Source organism: Patagioenas fasciata, chromosome 9, assembly GCF_037038585.1.
Source record: "Patagioenas fasciata isolate bPatFas1 chromosome 9, bPatFas1.hap1, whole genome shotgun sequence".
Taxonomy (NCBI): Eukaryota; Metazoa; Chordata; class Aves; order Columbiformes; family Columbidae; genus Patagioenas; species Patagioenas fasciata.
This window is the reverse complement of record NC_092528.1, coordinates 24,233,145-24,255,504: the sequence shown is the minus strand read 5'-3', so window position 1 is coordinate 24,255,504 and position 22,360 is coordinate 24,233,145. Positions and strand designations below refer to the sequence as shown.

Sequence of the window (22,360 nt, the reverse complement as noted above, 5' to 3'; positions counted from 1 at the left end):
AGCCCTGTATCAATAATTAAGAGTTGAAGATTTGTAGAATCCTCACAGGACAAGCACAGGTGAATGCACAGGTACTGGACACAGTGGGAGGTAGAGAGAAGGCATGTCTTTCACTAGAACCTTGTTCCTCACTGCCCCAACTCTTCTGCATTAGTTTACATGGCTGCAAAGAAGGTGTAAGGCTTTGCAGGCACTGAGCACTTCCCTGAGTATGAAGGCATAGGAACTGCTGGGCTGGCTGCAGGCTTTCCCCAGCAAGCAGTCTTTGCCAGGTAAGATCCTCTTTCTGAAAGCTCCACAAATGGTATCTTGTCATAGAAGCTGCAACCAGTTGCTGCAGCTATGGTGGTGTTGCAGAGATTGGAAGTGAGAGCAAGAAGAGAGTGTATCCTCAACCACTCCAGCTCCCCATCTGCCGTCCTTGCTGGGGGAGTCCTAAGACAGTCCTAGTCTCCCTCCCACGTGGGAGCAGGAGGCAGAAGACCGCCAGCACCTCTCAGGGACAGTGGATGCTGTGTGACATTCATGAGCTCCTAGACACAGAGACGTCTTCATGGTAGCACTGGTCATGCCTTCTCCTGGTCACTACACAAATCATGCTGCTGGTGGGAAAGGGTAGACTTCACAGTGGCCTCCCTGCCAGCAGGATTTTCTCCTCTGTGCTGTTTCAGATCAGCCAAGTGGAGCTATCTCTTGACAAGGCAGTTGTGGGAAGCCGTTCCCTGGCCTGCCATTATCTGCAGGTGCAGACTCAGGCTGTACTCTGCCAACACAACCACCCAAAGAATGCTCTGAGAGCACTGGCTTCACCTATCAGCAGACTTGTCCTGCAAGGGATGCCCAGGGCTGGGAAGGGGACCTGGCTGGTTTGCACAGAAGCACCTTCTCCTCTACTCTCTGATCAGCTGAAGCCTTTAGAAGTGGCTGTTAACACATTGTGTGGTGAGCCTCAGCACACAGGAGGCAGGAGACGGACACAGTGTTGCTAGCCCCATGACTGGATATTAGGAAAAACTTCTTCCCAAGAAGGGTTGTCGAGCTGCTCAGGGAAGCTTGGACAGGCTCCTCAGGGAAGTGATTGAGTCACCATCCCTGGAGGTGTTTAAAAGACACTCAGGCACTTAGGGAAATGGATTAGTGGTGAAGTTGGCAGTGTCAGGTTTATGGTTGGACTCAATGATCTTAGAGGTCTTTTCCAACCTAAATTATTCTATGATTCATGAAGAAAAACCCATTCCCTTCTTTGCACAGTTCTGCTGTGAACTGATTGAACAGGTCATAAAATCCTCTCCCCATCCTGCCAATGTCACGATAGGGCATAAAGCAATAGGGAACCCTGGAGACAGAGCCATTAATGAATCGAGTGTCTAACATCCTAAGACAAAGCTGTGATTTGTACTCACTGAAGTGGGCAAAAGCAGCTCATCTCTCTCCTCTCCACCTCTCAAAAAGCAAGCTAAAATAAAGGGGGCAGAGGAGTTGAGACAATCAAGGAGAAAAGCTCGACTTCCATGGTGCACTGGAGCTTGTTTGACTTCAGAATCGAGTATCATGTCTTCTCTGTACCTAGCAAGACCTCAGTCATGTCTTCCACATTGATATTCCTAACACACGAAAAGTGTGTGGGAGAGACAGGGCCGAGTCATTTTAAAGGGAGCCTGGTGCCCCTATGTGCACCCACATCTCTCTGCTCAGCATATCAGGCACTCTGGAAACCAAATGAGAGCATGTTGCTCTACACAGAAGGTCAGTAAGATAAAAATAACCCCCAGAAGCTTATATTCAGCTTGGAAGCACAGTGCTGAGCCAGGGACAATGATAATAGGAAAACACAATAGCTCCTCAGAGCAGCCCTAAAATAATAGATTATAAATGGGCAAAGGGAGAGGAAAAGGGATGGAGGACTATTTAATCACTATTCTAAAAGCATTCAGGGGAAACAAATTGGGTTCCATTTGATAGACAGTTCTCAAAAGCCAAAATGTCCTAAATATAATGCTGAATTTCCATAAATACAAAACATGTCAGCAAGAGTCCCTTGGCCAGCAACTTTTTAATATATGTGTCTTTTTTCCTTCCCCCCCCCCCCCCCCACTTTTTAGCCTTTGCCCCATGATGGTTTATTTGCCTTTCTGGAGAGCTTGATCAGGAGCTGTTAGAGACAGTCGCTCTCTAAGCTGTATAATGTTAAAAGTCCATTAGCTCACCTCAAATGAGGCTGGCAGGAGGGAGATGATGTACTTGCTGAGGTTGAACAAGCTATTGCATGCTGAATATTTCTAATCACTGAGCAATGCCAGGAGAACCTGAACATTATTGCGCTCAGCTGCCCAGTGACCTTTCAAACACACAAGCTTTAATACAAAACAAACTGGCAAAACGTGTCCAGCACTGAACCTGCAAAAAAGGACAGATGGTTGTTTTTAAGAAATTCTAGGCACCAACTATGCGCACATGAAAAAAGATAAATAATCATTAGCAAAGTCTATCATCCCCTTTCCCTCTGCCACATTCGTTTGTATTATGCGTGGTTGTTTGTATTACGCATGGGTTAATAAAATATGACAGATGTCTGGTGACTTTTGGTCTGATCACAATCAGCTTGATCCAGCAAAGCACACACACTTAGTTTCAAACACATTTTCAAGTCCCAATGGACTTTAATGGGATTTCGGTGCTGTCCTGTGACCCTCCAGCCCCAGCCACAACCTCCTGGACACTTTTGGTCTGATTACCCAGCTGCCATGTGCATTCATCACGACACAGCAAGCAGATTGGTGAGACACCTAAATAAACTTTCTCTACAGAAAAGTTTCCAGAGGCTGCAGCTGAGTGGAACCAGGTCTAAGCACCAGTCACAGCCTTTGGAGAGCAAAGCAATGAGACCTTCAGGAATCTCTGGCCTTCTAAGGCTTTTAAGTAGCCATTTTTCCATGTATCCTCAGATTTATCAGAAAATTTGAACAACTCATTTGAGACTGCAAGCTACTGGTGGATGCTCGGCAGCAGGACAGCATCTTGGGTCAAGCCAGCCACCCTGTACTTGTTTCAGAGCACAGTGCCCACCAAGGGAGTTTGGGGATCATTTCATATGGCCCAGAACACTGACCAACACAAGTTGGACTGAGGGCACATCTAACGTCAAGAGTGACTGCTGTCTTTCAGTGCCTGTTTCAGTCACTGACCTGCCAATTTGTAGCAGACACGGGCCTGTCCCACAGTGTACTACACCCTCCATGAGAAGGCCAAGAAGTGGAAGAGCACTGAGCTCAGATATTCCTGTCAAGCCCAGAACTATCACACCTGTCAGAACAAGGTTGATCTCAACTGGAACAAAGCAATCAGGGAAAGTCCAAGAATTTAAATAAAAATTAGAGCTGCTTCTCACAGTGACAGAGGGACAACAGAAAAGATACAGTGTTAAAAATGAGCTCTTTCAACAACTTTTGGGGATTGGCTTATATTTTGAGCAGTGGATGGTAAAAATCCTTCTGGTATTTTGCTGAATCTCCTGCAAAGAGTGACTCTGCTACTCAGTTGTAGTTCTTTTGGTTAGAGCACCAACATTTCTCCAGGCTACAGTATTGGAAAATGTGGATAAACCAATTTATCACAGCCAGCCAGAAGTGACTGAGGTTTCTCATAACATGCCTGAAGGAGCAAACTGCAGACTTCCACAAAGCTCTTGCATTGTTTTTCCTTTCTGCTCTGAGTACGCCCGTCAACACAGCACAGAGAATAACCCACACTGGCTGGTGGTTTTGTCAGATCTGCAGCAGCTCAAGTCTCCCCCTGAAGAAGTGACAGGTTCTTCAGGGTCTCCCAGAAGTGAGAACAACTGGAACTAGCCAAATTAGCTACTCCTCCTGCTGTGCTACTGGCCAGACGCTCTAGGGAAAGAGCAAAGACAAAAGCTTGTCCCAAGAGTAGGATGACAGCCAGGATGCCCAGGGAGGCTCACACTGCGAAATGGAAGCGGAGTCTCTGAAGGGCGCTTTTTCTTCCCCCCCACCTTCCTGGTGCCTAAAGGCCAGACCCTCTTGGCTGGGACTCCCCTCTCTTTTAACCATGTAGGAGGCAGCAATGTGCAGACACATAAAGGAGACCTCCTACATGATGCATGCACCCACCCCCTAACTAACTGTCCCAGTCCTTTTGCAACATTACTTGCCAAGAGGGAGAAGCCAGCAGGAAGGTAGCTAATGGGCAAAAGCAGAATAAAATCTTATCCCCCAAAAGCAGTGTATGCAGAACTGAAGCTCCCATTGAGATATGGGCTCACAGCACTGACTTGTCTCCTCTTAACATCAGTATGGAAGATGATTGTTGCTAGTTTAAAGCAAATCCCCTTTTTCTGCAGGGTTTGTCAGATTGTCTACATCTCAGACCTACCTGGGAAATTGCTTTCCAGTCCAGTAAAGGGACAAGTCTCTTCTCCCCACAGAAAACCCAACACGCACACACATTTTCTTCGTAATGCAGGAAGAACAAGATGGATAGTTTTCAAGATTTTTTTTTTAATTCAAACCAAAAAAAGGAGCACACACCAGAGCTTGACATGGGCTAGCCAAACTGCTGGTCATTGGGATGTTAAACTGGCATGAGGAATGCTGTGTTTCTGCATAACTCAGGAGCACCGGCACGGACACTGGGACTCTGTCTGCCGCGCTACTGCTGCTTTGTGCTGAGCAGATCCCTCTCGTGTGGTGATGGGAAACTTCATCCTGGAGGCCAGACTCTTTTTCCAGCAGACAGAAGTCCCAAGACTGGGGAAAAGACCATTTCAATGAATCTGCATTTTCCAAGCACTTCTGGAGAGGATTTCCAGTTGGTTCTCCTGCCTCCCCTGGCAGGTTACACAGGTTTAAATGGAGGCTCATCTTTGGCCAGAGCCACACTGGTAGGACACAGTTCTGCTTTCGCTGAAGTCAACACATGTCCTTCCCCGGACCATAATTGCAGCTGCACCAGGGCTCATGATCACTAACCACTTGTGCTTTAAAGTTAAATTCTCATCCACTCCATCTAGTCAGAAACTTCTGAGAGCTTCTTCAGGTTCATGTGGGTGTGTACCAGTAAATTCAGGTAATTGTGAACACCTTGACTACAGCAACAGGGTGAAGTTTTCAAATATGCCCAAGAGATGGAGGAGCCAAAGTTTTGTTTTAAGACATGACTTGGGCACTTGATCAAGTATTGAAACCTCCCTGCCATCTAATAAAGCAGTTTCCAAAGCTGCTGTTGTGTTGCTCCACCAGCCTGGTTTCTTTACCAGAAAGGCTGGGCTAAAAAAGTGACACATTCTTCATACACAATTTTTATCTGTTAGAATTTACTAGATATGCGCCACATTTGTCTGTCAAATATTTAAAAAATACTTCAACCTGCTCTAATAATCACATTTTAAAACATGCATCAAGTTTGGATCAGAACAGCTTCTCTGGGATAATCAGTAAGCCCAAATTGCTGATTTAAGGCCTAAATATCAGTCACTGGCCAGCCAGCCACAAAAAATTCAATCTGTCCTTGAACTCTTGGAATTATTTTTGGCTCAGACTAACCCTTGTTACCATACATCTTATCCTACACACAAAAGGAAAGCGTATGTGTTTTTCAAGGCTACTGTTGCACCACAAGTTTACATACAAACACAACTTCTGAAAATGTGATACCAAAGTAAGATCTCGCATGTCCCAGGGTAAGTCAGAAAGTCCACAGGAGCCAAGGGAATGATAACTGCCATACAGGATCAGGCCTAATACATGCATTAGAGAAGCAAGGCAGCTCCTTTGCTCAAGGTCTGGCTGATTCACTTTGCACATACCACTGCTTTAGCATTACATCCTTATCTAATGGTGAACCTGTTTCAACCACATGCAATACATATTAATGCAATATGCACTGCAACACACAATACGCATCCAAAGAAATATGTCAATGCAAAAAATCTGACTTCTCACACGTAGCAGGGCTAACAAGGAAGAGCCTTTTACAACAGACAATCAAGAAATCACCTGAAACCATAAGACCCAAGGGGCCTCAAGCAATCTGCAATCCTAAGACCTAATAACAGATGCTAATTCATGAAAGAAACACAAACAGTGGGACTGAGGTAATGGCAGAGATTTCATTAGTGCAATTAACATTTATAATGGTATGTTCTTTAATAGAATTTAAATAAGGCTTTGAATAATTACACACACTAAAACTAACATTCCATAACCTTATTCTGCATGGAAAAGCAGCAGAAACAACCTTCTGGACTGCACAAGGTCCAGTTAAGAACAATTACATTCAAAAAGTAGATCAAAACAGAACCAACTTTTCCCCCAAAAGCAACATCATCATCTTTGAAGTCAACTTTCTCCCCTAGTGTGAGAAGTGTGAAGAACAGATGAACTGGGCTTCAGCCCAGTAGATTTGGCCTCATCAATTTACCAATAGTGCTTTCCAACCCGGAGTCTCTCCTCATTTCTTTAGGGTGATGGAAGCTCATGGAAAAAGAAGTGAATTGCTGAAGCAAGGGAAGGTGAGTTTTCCCTTCCCCAGGTGCAACAATGTACATAAATTATGGAAGCTTGAAAAAAAAAATACATTACACTGTGGCATGTGTGTTTACGGCACATATTTGCCTTTAGAAACTACTCATAGACAATGGGGCTGGGTGGGTGGAAAAACTTAAAGCAGCATATGAAATAGTAATATACTGTTTCTAAATCTGCACCGTCCTGCAGAACCAGGAATTATAATTTATTCAGATTGTTTCTCAACAGATCCAATCTATACTGGATATGTAAAAAACAAGAGACTAAGTCACCAAGGAAAACCAAAAGAAAAAACCTGCACACTGCAGGAGTTTTTAAAAACAGAACGAAAGAAAAAGAAATCCCAAGAAACACTGATGAAAGCTCAGAAAAATTTATCATCAATTCTGAAGTGGGGCCTTGTGACATCATCTGGGTTAATGAAGACTGAGATGGACTTCCCAGGGTTCTCAGTCACTAGTTGTTGCAACTTTTTGGCTAATCGGTCATCAGGCTGGTTGGTGTCCCCTCCATCTGACTGCGGGGAGGGGATGCTGGTGGTGCTGCCCCGCCGTTGGAGCTCTAGCGTTAGCCGGTTGGCTGCTTTGACATGTTCGATGGCAGTTCGAAGGTGTTCGGCAGGGTCTGAGCGGACTGAGGACAGCTTCCGCGCATGTAGCATGACCGTTTCTTCAGAGAGATGTTCCAGCATGTTGCACTGGGGGATGAAATAGTTAGGGCACATCTTGTTGACCAAGCAGTGCTGAAGATCATCAATGAGACCCAGGAGAAAATGGGCTGCGTAATCCTCCTGGGCCAAGTAGCTGGCTGGTAGCCTGTCGCAAGCCCACAGCATCATGCTCCTTAAGTGATATGGACTAATGGCTTTGGGGCGGGACAGCAGTTTGATGATGATAGCTTTGCAGGCCTGATAGGCTTGCATGAGGCTGCTGGAGATGCACTTTTTCAACTGCACTTCACTTCTGGCAAATGACAGCCTCCATTCATTGTCCTTCTTCCCCTTGTAGGAACAGGCAGGCACTAAGTAAAACCCACTTATGACTTCCTCCTCTGTGATCTTCCCGTCCCAGAAGTGGTTCTCCATCAGCCAGCTCTGGGCCACAGCTGGCCAACCTTTGAAGGACACCACCGGGACAATGTCGTACAGCATGCGGCTGCTGCCCACTCCCAAAATGATGGATATGATAGTCCCATTCTTTTCTACCTTCTCCACCTTTGGCATCCCTCGCTGAGGCTTTTTCTGGATCTCAGACAGCACGATGCTAATGGAGTCATAGAACCAGTCTGCGACTTTCGTCGGAGAGAAGAAATAATTGGTAGCTCCATTGATATGGTCCACAATGGTGCAACAGTCCTTCCATTTGCTGATAGTTCCTTCGTCAAACAGACGCAGGCTCAGCCAGGAGTGGCACAAAGCTGAGTGGCGCATGTCCAGTGTGACTGGTTGGTTGCGGTCATGCAGCTTCAGTGCGGGCACAAGCAGGGTGAAGTCCATGTCATAGTCTGTGCCTCGTGCATAAACATTCAGCTCATCAAGATCAATGTCCACCACACCTTCCCGCACACCACCTGAAAGCAGCAGGTACTCGTTGGCTACAGGCAGCTTCTGGTCAAGTTTCTGAACCATGCCTGCAAAAGAGAAAAAGAAGACCTTTCAAGAGAAGGTAAACTGATCTGGGATACAGGAAATAACCAGGATTAAAACCCATCCCACGCCCAGCAGGAAAAAGAGCAACCAGAGGTATTCATCACTGTTCATGTAACACAAATGTACATCAAGGCCCAGCACTCAGCCAACCTTTAGTCCCACCTGACTCAGGGCAGTACCTTTCCTGTACTCCTGGGAATGGGTGAAGTCCATCCTAAATATCATACTGGGAACAACAGAAAAAGGCAAAGCCTCTGGTAAAATCCAGCAAAGCTACTTCCAGGACTAAAATTAACTTCTTAAACACCTTCTAAACTAGTTTTTAACTATATTTTCACTCACTTCCATGGTATCCAACACTTCAAAAAGAAAAGGGAATGTTAATTGACTCACTGTTCTTATTTTCTCACTGGTATAAGAAAAAAGCTGGACCGGCACCAGAGGGTTGGTTTGTGGATGAATGAATGAATAGCTACAGACATTAGTTCAAGCAAGTTTGACTTTACAATTTGCTTTACACTTACTAATGAAGAAGGCAACATGTACGAAGGCAATATGTTCTCCTCTTATGGGGGAATGGAGACAGGTTAAACTATCAGGCAAATATAGAAGCCAGCTCTGAAATTGGTTCTTCAAGCTATAATGACAGTATCATGCCATAGAATATCAGATCAGCTCCCCAGAGCACACACATGAAGACAGATTTCTACTTTCATCACCAAAACCAGACACTTCCCTTCACCTTGTACTGGCTGCAGCAGCTGCATGAAGCCAGTTTTTCACTGTGCATTCTATATTTACCACTATACTCTGTTCACAGAACATGAACAGCAGACTGAGACTCCACACAGTACCCAAGGTATTAGCACCTCATTCAGTGTTCTTATTAGGCTTAAAATTGAGTTCTGCACTTCAACTGCTCTGTCATCTGCTTCTGCTATCTGGGCTGTTTCACTCCTGGTGTTCATGTTGTGGTTAAATGCTCTTGATTCCTTCCCAGCCTCAGTTCAGAAAACACAACCTGGCCACGAGGGAACTAAGACCAATGACTCTGAATGGAGAAGCTGAATCTCTTATAAGCACTGCAAAAGAGATATATCATTATTTCTTACAAGCACAAGTGTACTAGTTTTTGTTGGCATATGTTACTTATTGCACCTTTCCAAAAGCACTATAACTTGCTTATAGCAAGAGTGGTCAAATGGAGACCTTCCATTATGAGGGAGCCAGTCTTAGAGAGACATCAGTGGGAGTAAGTAGCCAGAGGCATGACAATGTGAGCCAGAGAGCTGCCAATCACACTGTCAGAGCAGGAACCACAGACAGATACATTAGGAGTGTTTCTTTACTGAAATGCTAACACAAATGATCAGCACCATAGTCCGAGCACCCATTCTGTCACAGCCCCAGGCACTGCAGAGCCTTTCCTGAGTTAGCACATCCCCAAGGAATCACAGACACTGCCTGAACTGTGCGGATCTCCCAAGCAGAGTGCAGCAGCAGCACCACCAGCTCCCCAAGGCACCGAGTGCTCACCAGCCTGAGTGGCCCTACAGCACTATTAGAGAGACTCTCCTGTCCTTTCCTGCATGCTAGGACAAGGGCAAGGAAAAGCCATCTGCATGTACACAGGTAAGCCACGACCCGAGTGAACTCTGAAGCTATGCTGACGTTGATTCCTTGGAAGAGCCAAGGAGATTGTATGAAGAGGCCTGTGCGTTATGGGGAATGTGTCTTGGGGCAATAGTCAGAGTAACTGTACAATCCCCCATGTGAAATGCCTTGTTAAATATACTTTACTTGTTTTCTTGCTTCCAAGAGCTCTGGACCCAGTCCATTTCTCTGTACTGAGCTGAGATGATTTTCCTGCCAGGCAGGAATGGCCACTACCTTTTCCATTTCATGCAGCTCCAGAGGCTGCAAGAGAAGGAAATAGCTCTGGAAGAATGCTAAGAAACTTCTCCTGCTAAATCCTGAGCTAATCCCAGTCTGTGATCCTAACACGTGCTGCCCCATTCATCCTTAAAGGATAATAACCAAGAAAAGCTTCTGTCAACCTCAAAGACATTTTCTGAGGATTAGATATACAGTGAGGTACTTTACCCTGATCTATGGAGTGGCAAAACCTTGCACAGGCTTCTCTATCCATGAGGCCAAGTAAGCAGTAGTCACTCCCTCAATGCACCCAGAAAGACATTTCTAATGGGTACTCCAATTCATGTGGCTTCTAGAGACAGCACTGACACACTGCTTCCAAATGCTGTCCTTGAACAGCCTTGGTGCTTTACACCCCAGTTGTAAGTTGAGTCCAAGACCCATTGAGTACAATCTGAGTCAATCAAATCATAGGGACAGGGAGCAATTGCTCTTTTCTGAGCATACAAGTCAGTACCAATCCTTACCGTGGGGCAGCACAGCTATTCAGGACATGTAGGGTCCTGATGGCCCATCCTGCCTCTACACTTACCCAAATTTTCCACTCAGAACTGTGATCTGCAGCATCTGCCATGCAGATCTGCAGATGTTCCTGAAAGAGGCAGACAGAACGTAACCATCTTACAGTCAAAACTGTTCAAACCTATAGAATTCAATAAAGGATGCATTTCCCTAAATATTTTTTTAACTTACAGAATGAAAAATGTCCTGTGAAGTTCTGCAGTGTGCCCTTTGCACCAAAACCTCTCTCCTACGGTACAGCCAGAGCCTTTGACTGAAAAAGAAAATAATATGATTTTTCTAAAAGATAGAGATTTTCCACTATGGAATCCACCATGGGATGAGCTGCTCTCCTTGGCCTGAAGAGATCCTCTGTCCTTATGTTGGAACAGTAGGTAGAATTGACAGTCTGACCCCATTCAATCAACAGCAAGTGGGACTCAAGCCTTGCTTTCTGAATGCCCCATGCTCATCTGCCTGGAAAATAACAGTGAACACATAAGATCAACCTCCAAAGCCAGATGAGAACAGGAATCACTCCTGTCATGTTAGTTCGACACCATTTTATAGCACTCCTGCCCGCACTAACACAAAGCAAAGCTTGCACAGCACAAAGCCCGCACAGCCTGCTCTACTGCTGGAGGGGTTACAATATCCCAATATTGTAACAATATTACACCATTTTCAAACATCCTTGCAATAGGAAATGCTTTCTGCCCACAGAACACTATTTACACTTCCTCTAGAAAGAAAATGCTTCATGTGCTCACCATTTAAGCCTAGTTGGCAATGCTGAAGACTCCTGGAAGGGAAAGGTGCCATACACTGCCAATAAGTCACTTGTTTTCCCCCCTCCAGAACTCCAGACCTACCAGGGGGGGAGGAATATGTAAAAAAAACACCAAGCAATGGCTACAGGAAATGATCCAATGTATCACCAGTAATCTCTCTATCTGGCTGGCTGCAGAGTTTAAGTACACAATTTCCCCTTCAAGGCCTGGATCATCAACATCTGCAGCTCTGCCACAGAGCTAGAGAAGGAATTTTTGCTAACAGATCATAGCAGCATTGCTGATCCAATTTAAGCTGTGGAGCAAGGGGTTGAGATGAGGCTCCCTTGAGGAAAATATATTTAGAATAGGCATAGAATTTTCTATAAATAACTGATATGGCTAGGGCTTCAAGGGTTGTACCATGTTTAAACTGTCCCCCTTATTTATAAATCTATTTTAAATGTAAAGGGATTTCAAAGAATCCCATTAGCCAACATGGTATGGCATACACGACCCTGGCACAAAGCTTTCATCCCAAGTTTCAACAGCTCAGACACAAGCTGAGAGACCCAAGTGTATGTACAAGAGAAGCAGGCACTCCAGCCCAGTAAGCAAGTGCAAATACAAAGAAGAAAAATATCAAGACTGGTACTTGACCCAAGTACTTAAGATAACAGCACCAGTGGGCCGTTTGAGCTCTCTTCACCTCAGTACCAGGGCCATTTGGGAGGAGGAGGGAACAGGGGCTACAGGGGTTTCACCTTGTGAAGTTTGTAGGCAGCCTGTAGAGTTGTTTGCAAAGACCGAAACCAGAACGTGTAGGGTCAAACACACACAACAAGTTATTTTAGCTGAAGGACAACCAGCTCTCATGGCATTAAAGTAGGTTCATTGATATTTAAGAAGTCTCTTGCTGCTACCAGGCAAAACACACACTTTGCAGCCATATCTTGTGTGACATGTTCTTTTGAAAAGGTTGTTTGGCAAAGCTGGTATTTTGCTAAGTAAGAGATTAGTGTTCAGTTACCATTTCTGTCTAAAGCACCTTAAAGAGGTTCTGTTTTCCTAGCTGCTTAACTAGTTTAAGACCTTTGCAAGCTATAAAACTTGACATCTTAACACGTAAGTATGCTTAGAAGCATGAGAAAAGCAGGGAAAGTAAGAATTAGGAGCAGCACCTGTAGGCGAAGCCTGCTGGTTATTTTACTGAACAGATCAGAGTAACACAGGTGAGCAAATGAGTTCTACAGACAGACTTTCATTCCATCATTGTTGCTTCAGTGGCAGGAAAATAGGATTTATTTCTACTCTAAGCCCTGTCATACAAGGAGAATAAAGACAAAGAAAAGAGGTTTTACTTTTACGTAACACCTACATTTGCGATATATTCTTGAATGAACTGGGACTCTGATGCACATGACACAGACACAATTTTCCCCGCTGGAAAAAAAAATAAGTGGATGCTCTGCATCCATTACCGAATTTCATATGAACTGACTTCATGACCATTGCAATGCATGCTGGAATCTGCTGCTATTTCATGACCAGCTTTGTGAAAATAAGGAGGAACCTACAGACTCATCTTTGAAGAAACTGACCACAAGAAAAAACTACACAAAAACTTATTTCTAACATTTGCATTTCCTAATTTGGGGTTCCTTCTTGAAGACTTCCTTCATGATGCCTTAGATACGCAACCACTGCCACCAAAAGAAAATGTGAGCAAAGAAAAATGTCATTCTGTTTGTCTAGCCTGGTCTCATCAAGCTGAATGAGGTGATATTCAGGGCAGGTACTGCATTAAGGGACAGTTCTGCTGCACATGAACTAAAGAGAGGTCAAAGGAGCAGTGAGGTGCTCAGAAAGGCTCCACAAAGGAGGATTTGCAGAACCTTGCATGCAGAAGCATAGCATAGGAGTTCTTCTGGGAGCCAAGCCAGACCCAGGCACTAGCTCTGTGCTGCTCCTGTAAGCTGCTGGGACCATGAGTTACTGTAACATCCCTGTCCTTGAAGACTTGCTGTGCCAGGAAGGGTTTGCAAGCTGGCTAAGAAGCTAACATGGTCCCTCACAGGTCATCTTTAACTTCTTAAAATCACAAATGTATTCTATACATCAAAAATGTATTCTATACATCAACAGCACAGGAGGTAAGCAAGAGGCTACTAAACCATAAGGACTGACTGCTGAAGACTTCAGGGCACGGTGATCCCCAGATGTGTAAATGACAGACACAACCTTATCTGTGGGGTACACAGCCAGGAGCTGGCCCCTTTCTCCAGAAGGAAAAGACCCCGGGTTAATGGCAAGGGGCTGGCTGCAGCCCGCAGACAGCTGTGCAGTGCAATTCAGCACAGAAAAGCTATGTTGGCTGCAGCTTCTCGTTACCGAGCTTCTCTGCTCACCTCTTGATTTTGCCATCTAATCTGATTTGAAAAGCAGCATGTGTCTGTGTAAAATCAGCTGTTAAAAATCGCTGCAGCACAGAATAAACATGCCTGGTACCTGCCCTTCAGCCCCACACTGGAGTTCAGAAGATGCCAGAGAACCCCCTCCAACACTGCTCAAAGAGCCAAAGCACTGTGGGTTCAGCCTAGGGACAGGGTGCTGTCTGTGAATGATCAGAAGAACTGGGACATTCGGATGCTTTACACACTTCAACATGTGCACATGGACAGATGGGAGAGAAAGGAAAACTGGACAAAATTAGGAGTGTCCTGTCCTCCCTCCTCTCTCTCCCTCACACACCACAAGAAAGCCTACAGAACTAAAATTGAGATTTTCTCTAGAGAAATCCAACACCTGAGCTGGCATTCCCATTGATGCCTTCTTCCCCCAGTTCCTTCTTTCTTTGCAAGTAACTTAATCCCCACAAAACAAGAGGTTTGGATGCCTGTTTCATCAATCAAAAGCAATGATGTGGCGTTTTGGCACTGATCATTGTCTGACCTTGCATTTAAAACGTACCCTCTCCAAATCACTAGCTTGTGCTCTAGCAGAAGTCTCATGTTACTTGCAGCCAGTCTTATACAGACCCGACTATTGTCTTAAGCAACATTTTTAATAATCGTATTGAAAGAAAGCAATCATCATACTGCTGCTATTGCACTCCCAGCACCTGGGAATAAAACACAGGTACATCCCCTTCATAAAAGAAGTCAGTGTAAGTCCCCACTGACATCAGTAGGTCTTTATGTTTAAATTCCTCCATGGACACATCCAAGGCCCTGGAACAAGTGAACTCCCACAAAGGGAAACTCTCCAGAGGCGTGCTAGAAAGAAATTGTGTCTCTGAGGAGACCATAAATGATGGGAATTGCTTTTAACTCAACAGATCTGATTTGCCTTCATTGGTTCAGCACTTCCAGCAAAAAGCAGCACAGACCCCTTTTAGGGAGGCTTGCTCTGTGGCACTGCGTGCCCCAACTCCAGACGTGTTTTCTGGGACATGCAGAAATGTGTCACTGGGAAACTACCCACACTTTGCAGGGGTGCAGAGCCTGAGCCCAGTGTCTAAGACAAGCTGAGCCCACCCAGGTTTGCAGGGAGCTGACATCCTGCTGTCAAAGGCAGGTGTAGTGCCCGTTCATCTCACCGGGGTGGCCAAAAAACATTATGCTGGGTGTATGTCCCCCTCATGCCCCCTGGCAGCCTAGGGAGAAGACATATAGAAGGGATCTTCCTTCCATAGGGAAATTTAGGGATCAACCACATGTACCACTGCCTCCCTCCTTTCTACTGCTTAATTCTTCAACAGGACTCAGCATAGTTGGGGGTCTTGATTCTTCCCTCCAGTTCTACCCAATGCATAACCTTGGCCATGTTTCCTTTCTCTCCTGTATAAAATCTTTATCCTCCTGTAAGCCCCAGAAGCTAAGGACGTTTGATGTCCTGGATGCCCAGAAAGTGCTTGTAATTGCTCAGACAGCACTAACCACACACCAGATGTTATTAGCTGAGAACCAATTTGTAAGCACATGATAAACCACAGGATACTCCACTTTGGCCAGGCAACTCTTACCCTTGTCTGCTAAAATACATAAACCCCCAAGCTAGTCAAAAAACCAAAAAGCTTTTGCCATTTTCCCTAAACACACTAGACAGGCACTCTGCAGTTCCTTGACAGTTCTGCTGCAAACTGCAGATCCTGAAGAAGAGGAACATTGTTCAAAGGAAAGATCACCACAGAGGTCTCCCAGCAATGCCTGAGTGATGCGTGTTGAATTCCAGGGGCTCCTTTAAGACAGGATGGGAAGCCAGCTCTGATGCAGCTGGGTAGCACTGATTCTTCTGTTTCCCTTGGTAATTGTAAATCTATTTCTGAGCAACATAAGTTTTTGTTATGCAGAAGAACTGAAAAAGTCAGCTCTTTGGGAGAGTCTTTAGTTACAAGGCACGTTTTGAGAGGACTGCTGGTGGAAGCAGGCAGGGGGTGGGAAGGGAGTGGGGAGACTGAACCGTGTGATACCAGTTTAGCCAAATACAGGAGGCGAGTGAAGGAAGCTGCTCTTTGCAGACTGATACACCAGTGTCCTACTGATTCTGCTCCTTTTAGAAATCTTGTGACATGGTGACAGAACACCCTGCAGGAACAAAGCATGCCCTCATAAAACAAATCAGCTTCTTTCTCCAAAGTCTTCTTTAAAAACAATCTCAAGAGTAGCATCCTAGCTTTTTTCCAGTTCCCATGTGCCCTGGTGGAAGCCACCCAGCTAGCTGAAATCCTGTATGCCGATGGAGAGGGGTATTTCAGGGTGCAAGGGGAAAAAAGCCTGTATAGCAAAAGTCAGTGCTGTGACAAACACCCAAACTCATTCTGGCACTAAAACCAGCAGCGGTGTTACTGTAGTGACCTGTTTGGCTAAAATACTCAGGTCTCAGAGACCACAATAGTAGGGCTGACTGCTTCCAGAGCTTGAACTGAACTTTCAGAGGGAGCCCCTGCATTGCTGTGCAACTCTCCTTTGGATAGTGAGGACTTGTAAGAGTCACCCTCCAAACTGACGTCGGGGGTTCTAGCCTGACAGCCTGTGTATCCAACAGGCTTATTCCAGAGTCACATTAACCAAAGTAAGATGAGTGGCTGAAAGCCTACAAAGAATATGTAGTGCAAAGCAAGGAGGTGCTTTAAGGTCTGAAAAATATGTGTGATCAGGTCTGAAAGCAGCTGACTAGGAGAACTGAAGTAAGAAAGGGCAGAAAGTGGGCTTGTAAGAACAGCTTGCTTCTACACCCTGCTTAACACTGTACACTGTGTCCATACGGCATCCATATTTTTAAGTGTGCATAACACATAAAATTCCCATTGGAAATGGCACAAGATGTCATTTATTCTGGAAATGCAATCCCAGAGAGAAAATCTGTCAGAGAACAGATTGCTTTATCAGTTCCACCCTGAACTGAGCATACACATTCGGCAAGGGCTACTCAGGGTCTAGATGGGCCATGTCTGCTCACACCCTTAGGGAGCACTGCTGAGTATCCAGCAAGATGTAACATTGAGGGAGATTCACCCAGGACTCCACTGTTGGATCTGCTTAACAAAGTAACAACAGTGGGCACAAACCAGGCTGAGCTGTGAGAGCAAATATGCAGGTCCTTGCAGGAGAGGCTGTTCTGCCCTTGTTTTCCTCATCCCTTCACTGTTAGTGTGCTCTTCACAACAGCATAACAACCTTGGTGAGGTGCATAACAAGTCCATTTATCCTGGCCTCCCTTTTCAGGCATCTGCTGCTGACGGATTCCAGGGGAAGAGCACAAGAGCAAGGAAAGAACAGCATGATGACCTTCTGTCTGCAACCTTCAAGCAATGTCTGGCTTTGGGATTTCCCAAACCAGAGGCAGCATTTGCAGCTTTGTCTTCAACAGCACTGATGGACTTATCTGCTGGGAATGTCTCTCATTGCTTTCTAAATCATTTATACTTTTGGTATAGTCAGTGCCTTGCAGCACCATGTTTCGCCAACTACATGTTGTGTCAAAAAGTATTTCCTGTTGCTGGCTTGCTAGGAAATGAAGAAACTCATCTAAAGATGGCACTTTCCACTCCACAGGTCACTCAAGATTTTACATGGCTTAGTCAGCCATCTTTCTTCCATGTTGAAAAGGACAATTTATTTAAACTTCATATACCTGATTGTCCTTCTCAGCACTTGCGTGGGCCCTAGAATTGCTATGTTTGATGTGAAATGAGGTGGTCAATACTGCATGTCGCATGAAAAGGTGACTTCTGTGTGGATGTCTTCACAGAACTCTAAGAAATACTTCAGCAGCCCTGCCTGCTAAATTAGCCCCACTGCACTGCTGGTTTGCTCAGTGTAATGGAGTCCTCTCTAAAATTTAATTTCACCTTCAGGATGTTCCTCATGAAGAAGCCAACACCAAACCCACGACTTTACAAAGGGTGTTGACGATGCTGGAAAAGAACAGTGGAAGTAAGATAGGGGAAGGTTTTGAAAGCTGCACGGGAGAAAAAACGTCCCCAGCCTTCCGCGAACTCTCATCCCAATCTGACTTGTCAGCACCAGGTGCCTCTCTGAGAAGACACATGGCAGCTCTCCAGCGATGAGCAAAGCCATTCCTTCCAGACCTGGGAACACATTCTCCTCTCCAAGTCATCCAGAGGGGCACGTGTATGTGTCAGGCAGAACTTGACTCCAAGGTTGCAAAAGCACTTTGGGCTCCTCTGGGGTGTTTTTCTGTTCTCAGTCACTGTCTGGTTTCCGTGTGCCTATCCTGAAAGGGTTAAGTTGCTACACCGCTTTATGTCCAGGTGCCAGCCAGGGGGCTATGCCGAGAGGAATGCCACTACACCTTCACATCCTGTAAATAACACAAGAGCTCCCATTGTAAATGCATTTTGAGCCGTTCTGCCAAGACTTCTGCTTACAGTTTTCCAACACACTGGAAATTCTCTCCCCAGCTGCTTATCTACCAGCTTGTGTTCTGCTCCCATAGTACAGTTGTTTTCTACAAAGACAAGTCACATCAGAGCAAATCACAGCACTACTCCTTATGAACTGGGCCTGAACCACCACTGCCCATCCTCAGTGCCTGCTCATTCTTTAATAACAGCTCTGCCTCACTGCAGAGCAGCAGATTTGTCCTTGACTCAAAAATTTTCCACTAAATGTTCCAGCAAAGCTAAAACATACATGTGGAGTATACATGGCAACAAACAGCCATCAGAGCCTTGATGGAAAACCACAGCTGTAATTCAATCTAATGGTCTTGATTTTCCCTTAAAATTCATCAAACTTGGCTCCTGGGGTCAATGATATGACCAGAATGGCATCCCCTTCAATCACTTTCATTCTCTTCTATCTACCAATGACTAAGTCTATTTAGCTTCATACCATGGGACAGGTCAGAAAAAGGGGGAATTAAGGATGTATCTAGGAAACCAGGCAAGCACCAAAAGAGCACTGGACACAGGAGAAACCCATTCTCTGAGTGCAGAAGGAAAGCAGGTGTCTTCAGAAGTCTTTCTGAGGCATCTGGCAGAGAAGAAGACATGAAGCTAACCCCTCTCTTCAGCCCCCAGAGTTCACTGGACTCCATCCATACAGCCATGACCTGGGCCCTTTGACAGATCCTATATCCAAACACTGGGGGAAGCCAAAACAGGCCAAATATGGCTGAGACACCCAATGCCAGAACCACAATACCATGTTTCTCTGTCCTTGCAGATATGCATGGATTGGACTAGCAAGATGAGGCAAGGAATACAGATCCTCAGTCGTAAAGTCCTACCAGTAAACAGGTAGATTTTGTCCTAGCAGTTCTATTGCATTTGAAATTTTGCTCAAAAATAAACTATGTTCTTTATTGTCTTAGACAGCGCATAATGTGGAATTTTAATCCTACAAATTCCCTAATATATCTGTAGCAATAATGAAAAATGCTAAAAGGCTTTGTTCACAAATGCTAATAAAGACGTTAGGCTTAGAAGAGGCAGATACATGGAGAATACAGGCCTTTCGAATGAATTCTGTAATTAGAAATCTCACCTATATTTTATAGATGTTTCTGTGAAAACACTGTGAAATTTCCCAGTGGATGCTCAGCTCCTGCAGGGCTTGCTACCATCCCTTGCATGAAAACACTTCCCAGCACAACAGGAATGGATATTGTTTGAATACAGTCCTGCTACACAGAAAGCAATGACTAACACTGTCCTCACTAGTCTCCCACTGACAGCTGCCCCCCCCCCCCAGTCTCCGATTAATACACAAACAAAGAGTATAGATCTCCTTAAATTTGCTAACACAGTTCTGTAGAATTAATTTAACAAGTCGGAAGCAGGAATACAAGGATGTGAGCTGGCCATTTAACAAGGGTGTTTGTCCCTGAAGTCAGACAAAGCTGAGGAACAGCTCATGCCCAGAAGACATCTGAGCACAATTCTACTTATTTGTTCCTGGCTGCACTTGGGGAAGGGGCTGGCAAGGACAGATAAATACTGATTTGTAGCAGAAGCCAATCAGCAACAAAACACAAGGTGTATACTGAGCCCTTCTGGCTGGGGTTGTTCTGCTTGTGCCTATGTAGACCTACCTTGTATGGCTGGCCAGACTTGTGGCCCCAGGGTGGTCTTCTACCTAAAGACACGCTACTCTGCTCTCCCTGGCTCACAAAACAACCCACCAGAAGGAGTGTCACCATCAAAGACATCTCAGATTTGCTTCCCCGTTGGCGTGGGAGGTGTCATGCTGATCGGGGTTTGGGACACCTCCAAGCCAAGCTCAGACAGCAGGCATAGCCCAGACGAAACCAAATGTATGTCGATTCCCAAAGAGGAAACATTTGTTTGTGTTCAAGTGTGTCACTGTTATTCTCTGCCTATACATAGGGCAGCACTCCGAGGACCCTATAAAGTAGAACTGGTTGCTAAACCACATATTCGTGCCCCAAATTATATTCTGAGTACTCAGAAAGCAAGCAAGAAATATTTCACAGAAGTTTGTGTCTGAGGAAAAAGCACCATTTTACCCCTTCCCAGGAAGATGGCTTATGAAATCAGGATGCTACTAAAACATCTGTTTTCCTGAGCTTAGGACATTCTGCTTTGTTGCTCATTCTTTAGATCATAATATTGAGTTTCAAACCTTATTTCAAATTTTACAGCCAGTTATCCAGCCACCTTAACAAGAAGATAGGAAACATTCCCCTTTTTTGCGGACATGTTGATTGTCCTTCTGTGTATGAGATCCTCACAAAAACTGTGAAAAAACTCCCATCAAAACTGGTACGTGCAATCATCCTTTCTGTCAGTAGATGGCACTAAAGCATCAGCGTGTCTGCTGAGCTCTGCAGCCCAGACCTGTGGGATTTGTGAGCGGAGAGAAAAAGCAGCATTCAAAACAAAAGGCGATCAGAGTTTTCACACTGCAGTATGGGCAAGGGAAGAAGCCACATGCAGGCAGGCAAACATCTTTCCCTGTCACCTGCTAGGGTTTACAGTGAAGGGGAAGCCAGCTCTGACACAGTTATTGCTATGAGAGGAAACAGACCTCCAGTACCAGGCTATCTTCTATCAAACCAGATTGGGTACATAATTTTCATCTAGTGTATGTCTCTGATAGTATCCAGCACACAGGGTGGGAGCAAGAAGTAAAATTAAGAGGGGATAAGCCAGAACACAGACACCAAACTTGTCTACAAATCCTATTTAATGCCAGATTTCCAGCTTGTGATGACTGAAGGGAAAGGCCAGCATTTTACCCGAGCCGTCTGTACAGGGCTCCTTTTGTGCCATTTCTCTTTGAGTATTTATGCCACTTCCCACAGAGGCATAACTGAGCAGGCAGTGTGCATCATGGCTTCAAAGCAGAACAATTGCTGTTTATAGAAGCACTGTTTAGAATTTATTGCTAATGCATTTCAATAGGTTATGACAACAGCAGTGCTCTGAATGAATCACTGCGAGCAAATTTCATTCAAAATTTAGATTTTCTATTTCTTCATTGAAAAGGACACAAACTCAGAGCAAGCACACACCTGCACACAGCAGAGGGGCAGTTCCTGCATTTAATGGAAGCAGGTACTTCGGTTTAAGGACAGAGCCCCCTAGTGATTCAGAAAAGGTGAAATCAACACCTAGCTAATCAGTTTCCCTTCCTTATTTTCATCCTCAGAACAAGCAAACACAACAAAAGTAATCTAGGAGCATTAGAAATTCAATGCAAAGGGGGTCATGTAGGAACGCACATGTATCCATGCTATATATTTGAGGAGCAGGACTGGGATTTTGGAGCTGTTACAGGGCAATAAATGGAGAGCCTACACTGCAAATTGGGGTTGCGGGAGGAAGAAAGCATTAAGGAAAAAGCAACACTGTTCTTGTGAAGTGGTATTTGCATGTTTTATTCCAGTCTATAAAACTTTTGAACTAAATGAATTCTAAATGGACCTAAATAGCAGAGACATGTGGAAGCCAAAACTTGTTTCTTACTCAAAGAGATTTTATTCCTATTTTGTAAGTGTGATTCCTCAGAGGTTCAAGACACAGACCTTCTGCTGTGAGCAATGTGCTGTAGCACAAGCAAAGAGGTTACAGCTTGACTCCACCAGTAGTACTGAGATCCACCAAACTGCATGTCAGCTGAGTGATGGGCAAGCAAAGGAGTAAGTCCAGAGTGGTTAGTGGGTGCACTTAGTGCAGCCTTAGATGTGTGTACTTTAACATTATAACATGTTATGAACATCTGGCAATGCATAACACATCCGGAATGAGGGAGCATCAAAGGAACAAAACCAAGTATCCTTTGCGTTTACAGAAATAGCAAACTAGCTACTGCAAGCAATGTGTTAGTAACGCTGCTGCTGCACACACTGTAGCACTGTGCCAAGCAACAGCAACCAGCTCTCATGGGATACTGGGTATCTCCTACAAACAATTCTGAAGCTGCATTTAAATAGCTGTTGTCAAGCCCACACCTTAGGTGTGAGCCAGCAAA

The 22,360-nt window shown here is 44.9% G+C and overlaps 1 protein-coding gene across 1 annotated transcript in view; it reads right to left on the bottom strand.

The window, feature by feature from the left end:
- Positions 1 to 4,497: 4,497 nt before the first annotated feature.
- Positions 4,498 to 22,360, bottom strand: part of MB21D2 (Mab-21 domain containing 2) — a 58,473-nt gene continuing 40,610 nt past the window's right edge. Inside the window, exon 2 of the mRNA XM_065845065.2 lies at positions 4,498 to 8,174. Coding sequence (XP_065701137.1) covers positions 6,910 to 8,174 — 1,265 coding nt within the window. The 3' untranslated portion in view covers positions 4,498 to 6,909. The remainder of the gene's footprint in view (positions 8,175 to 22,360) is intronic.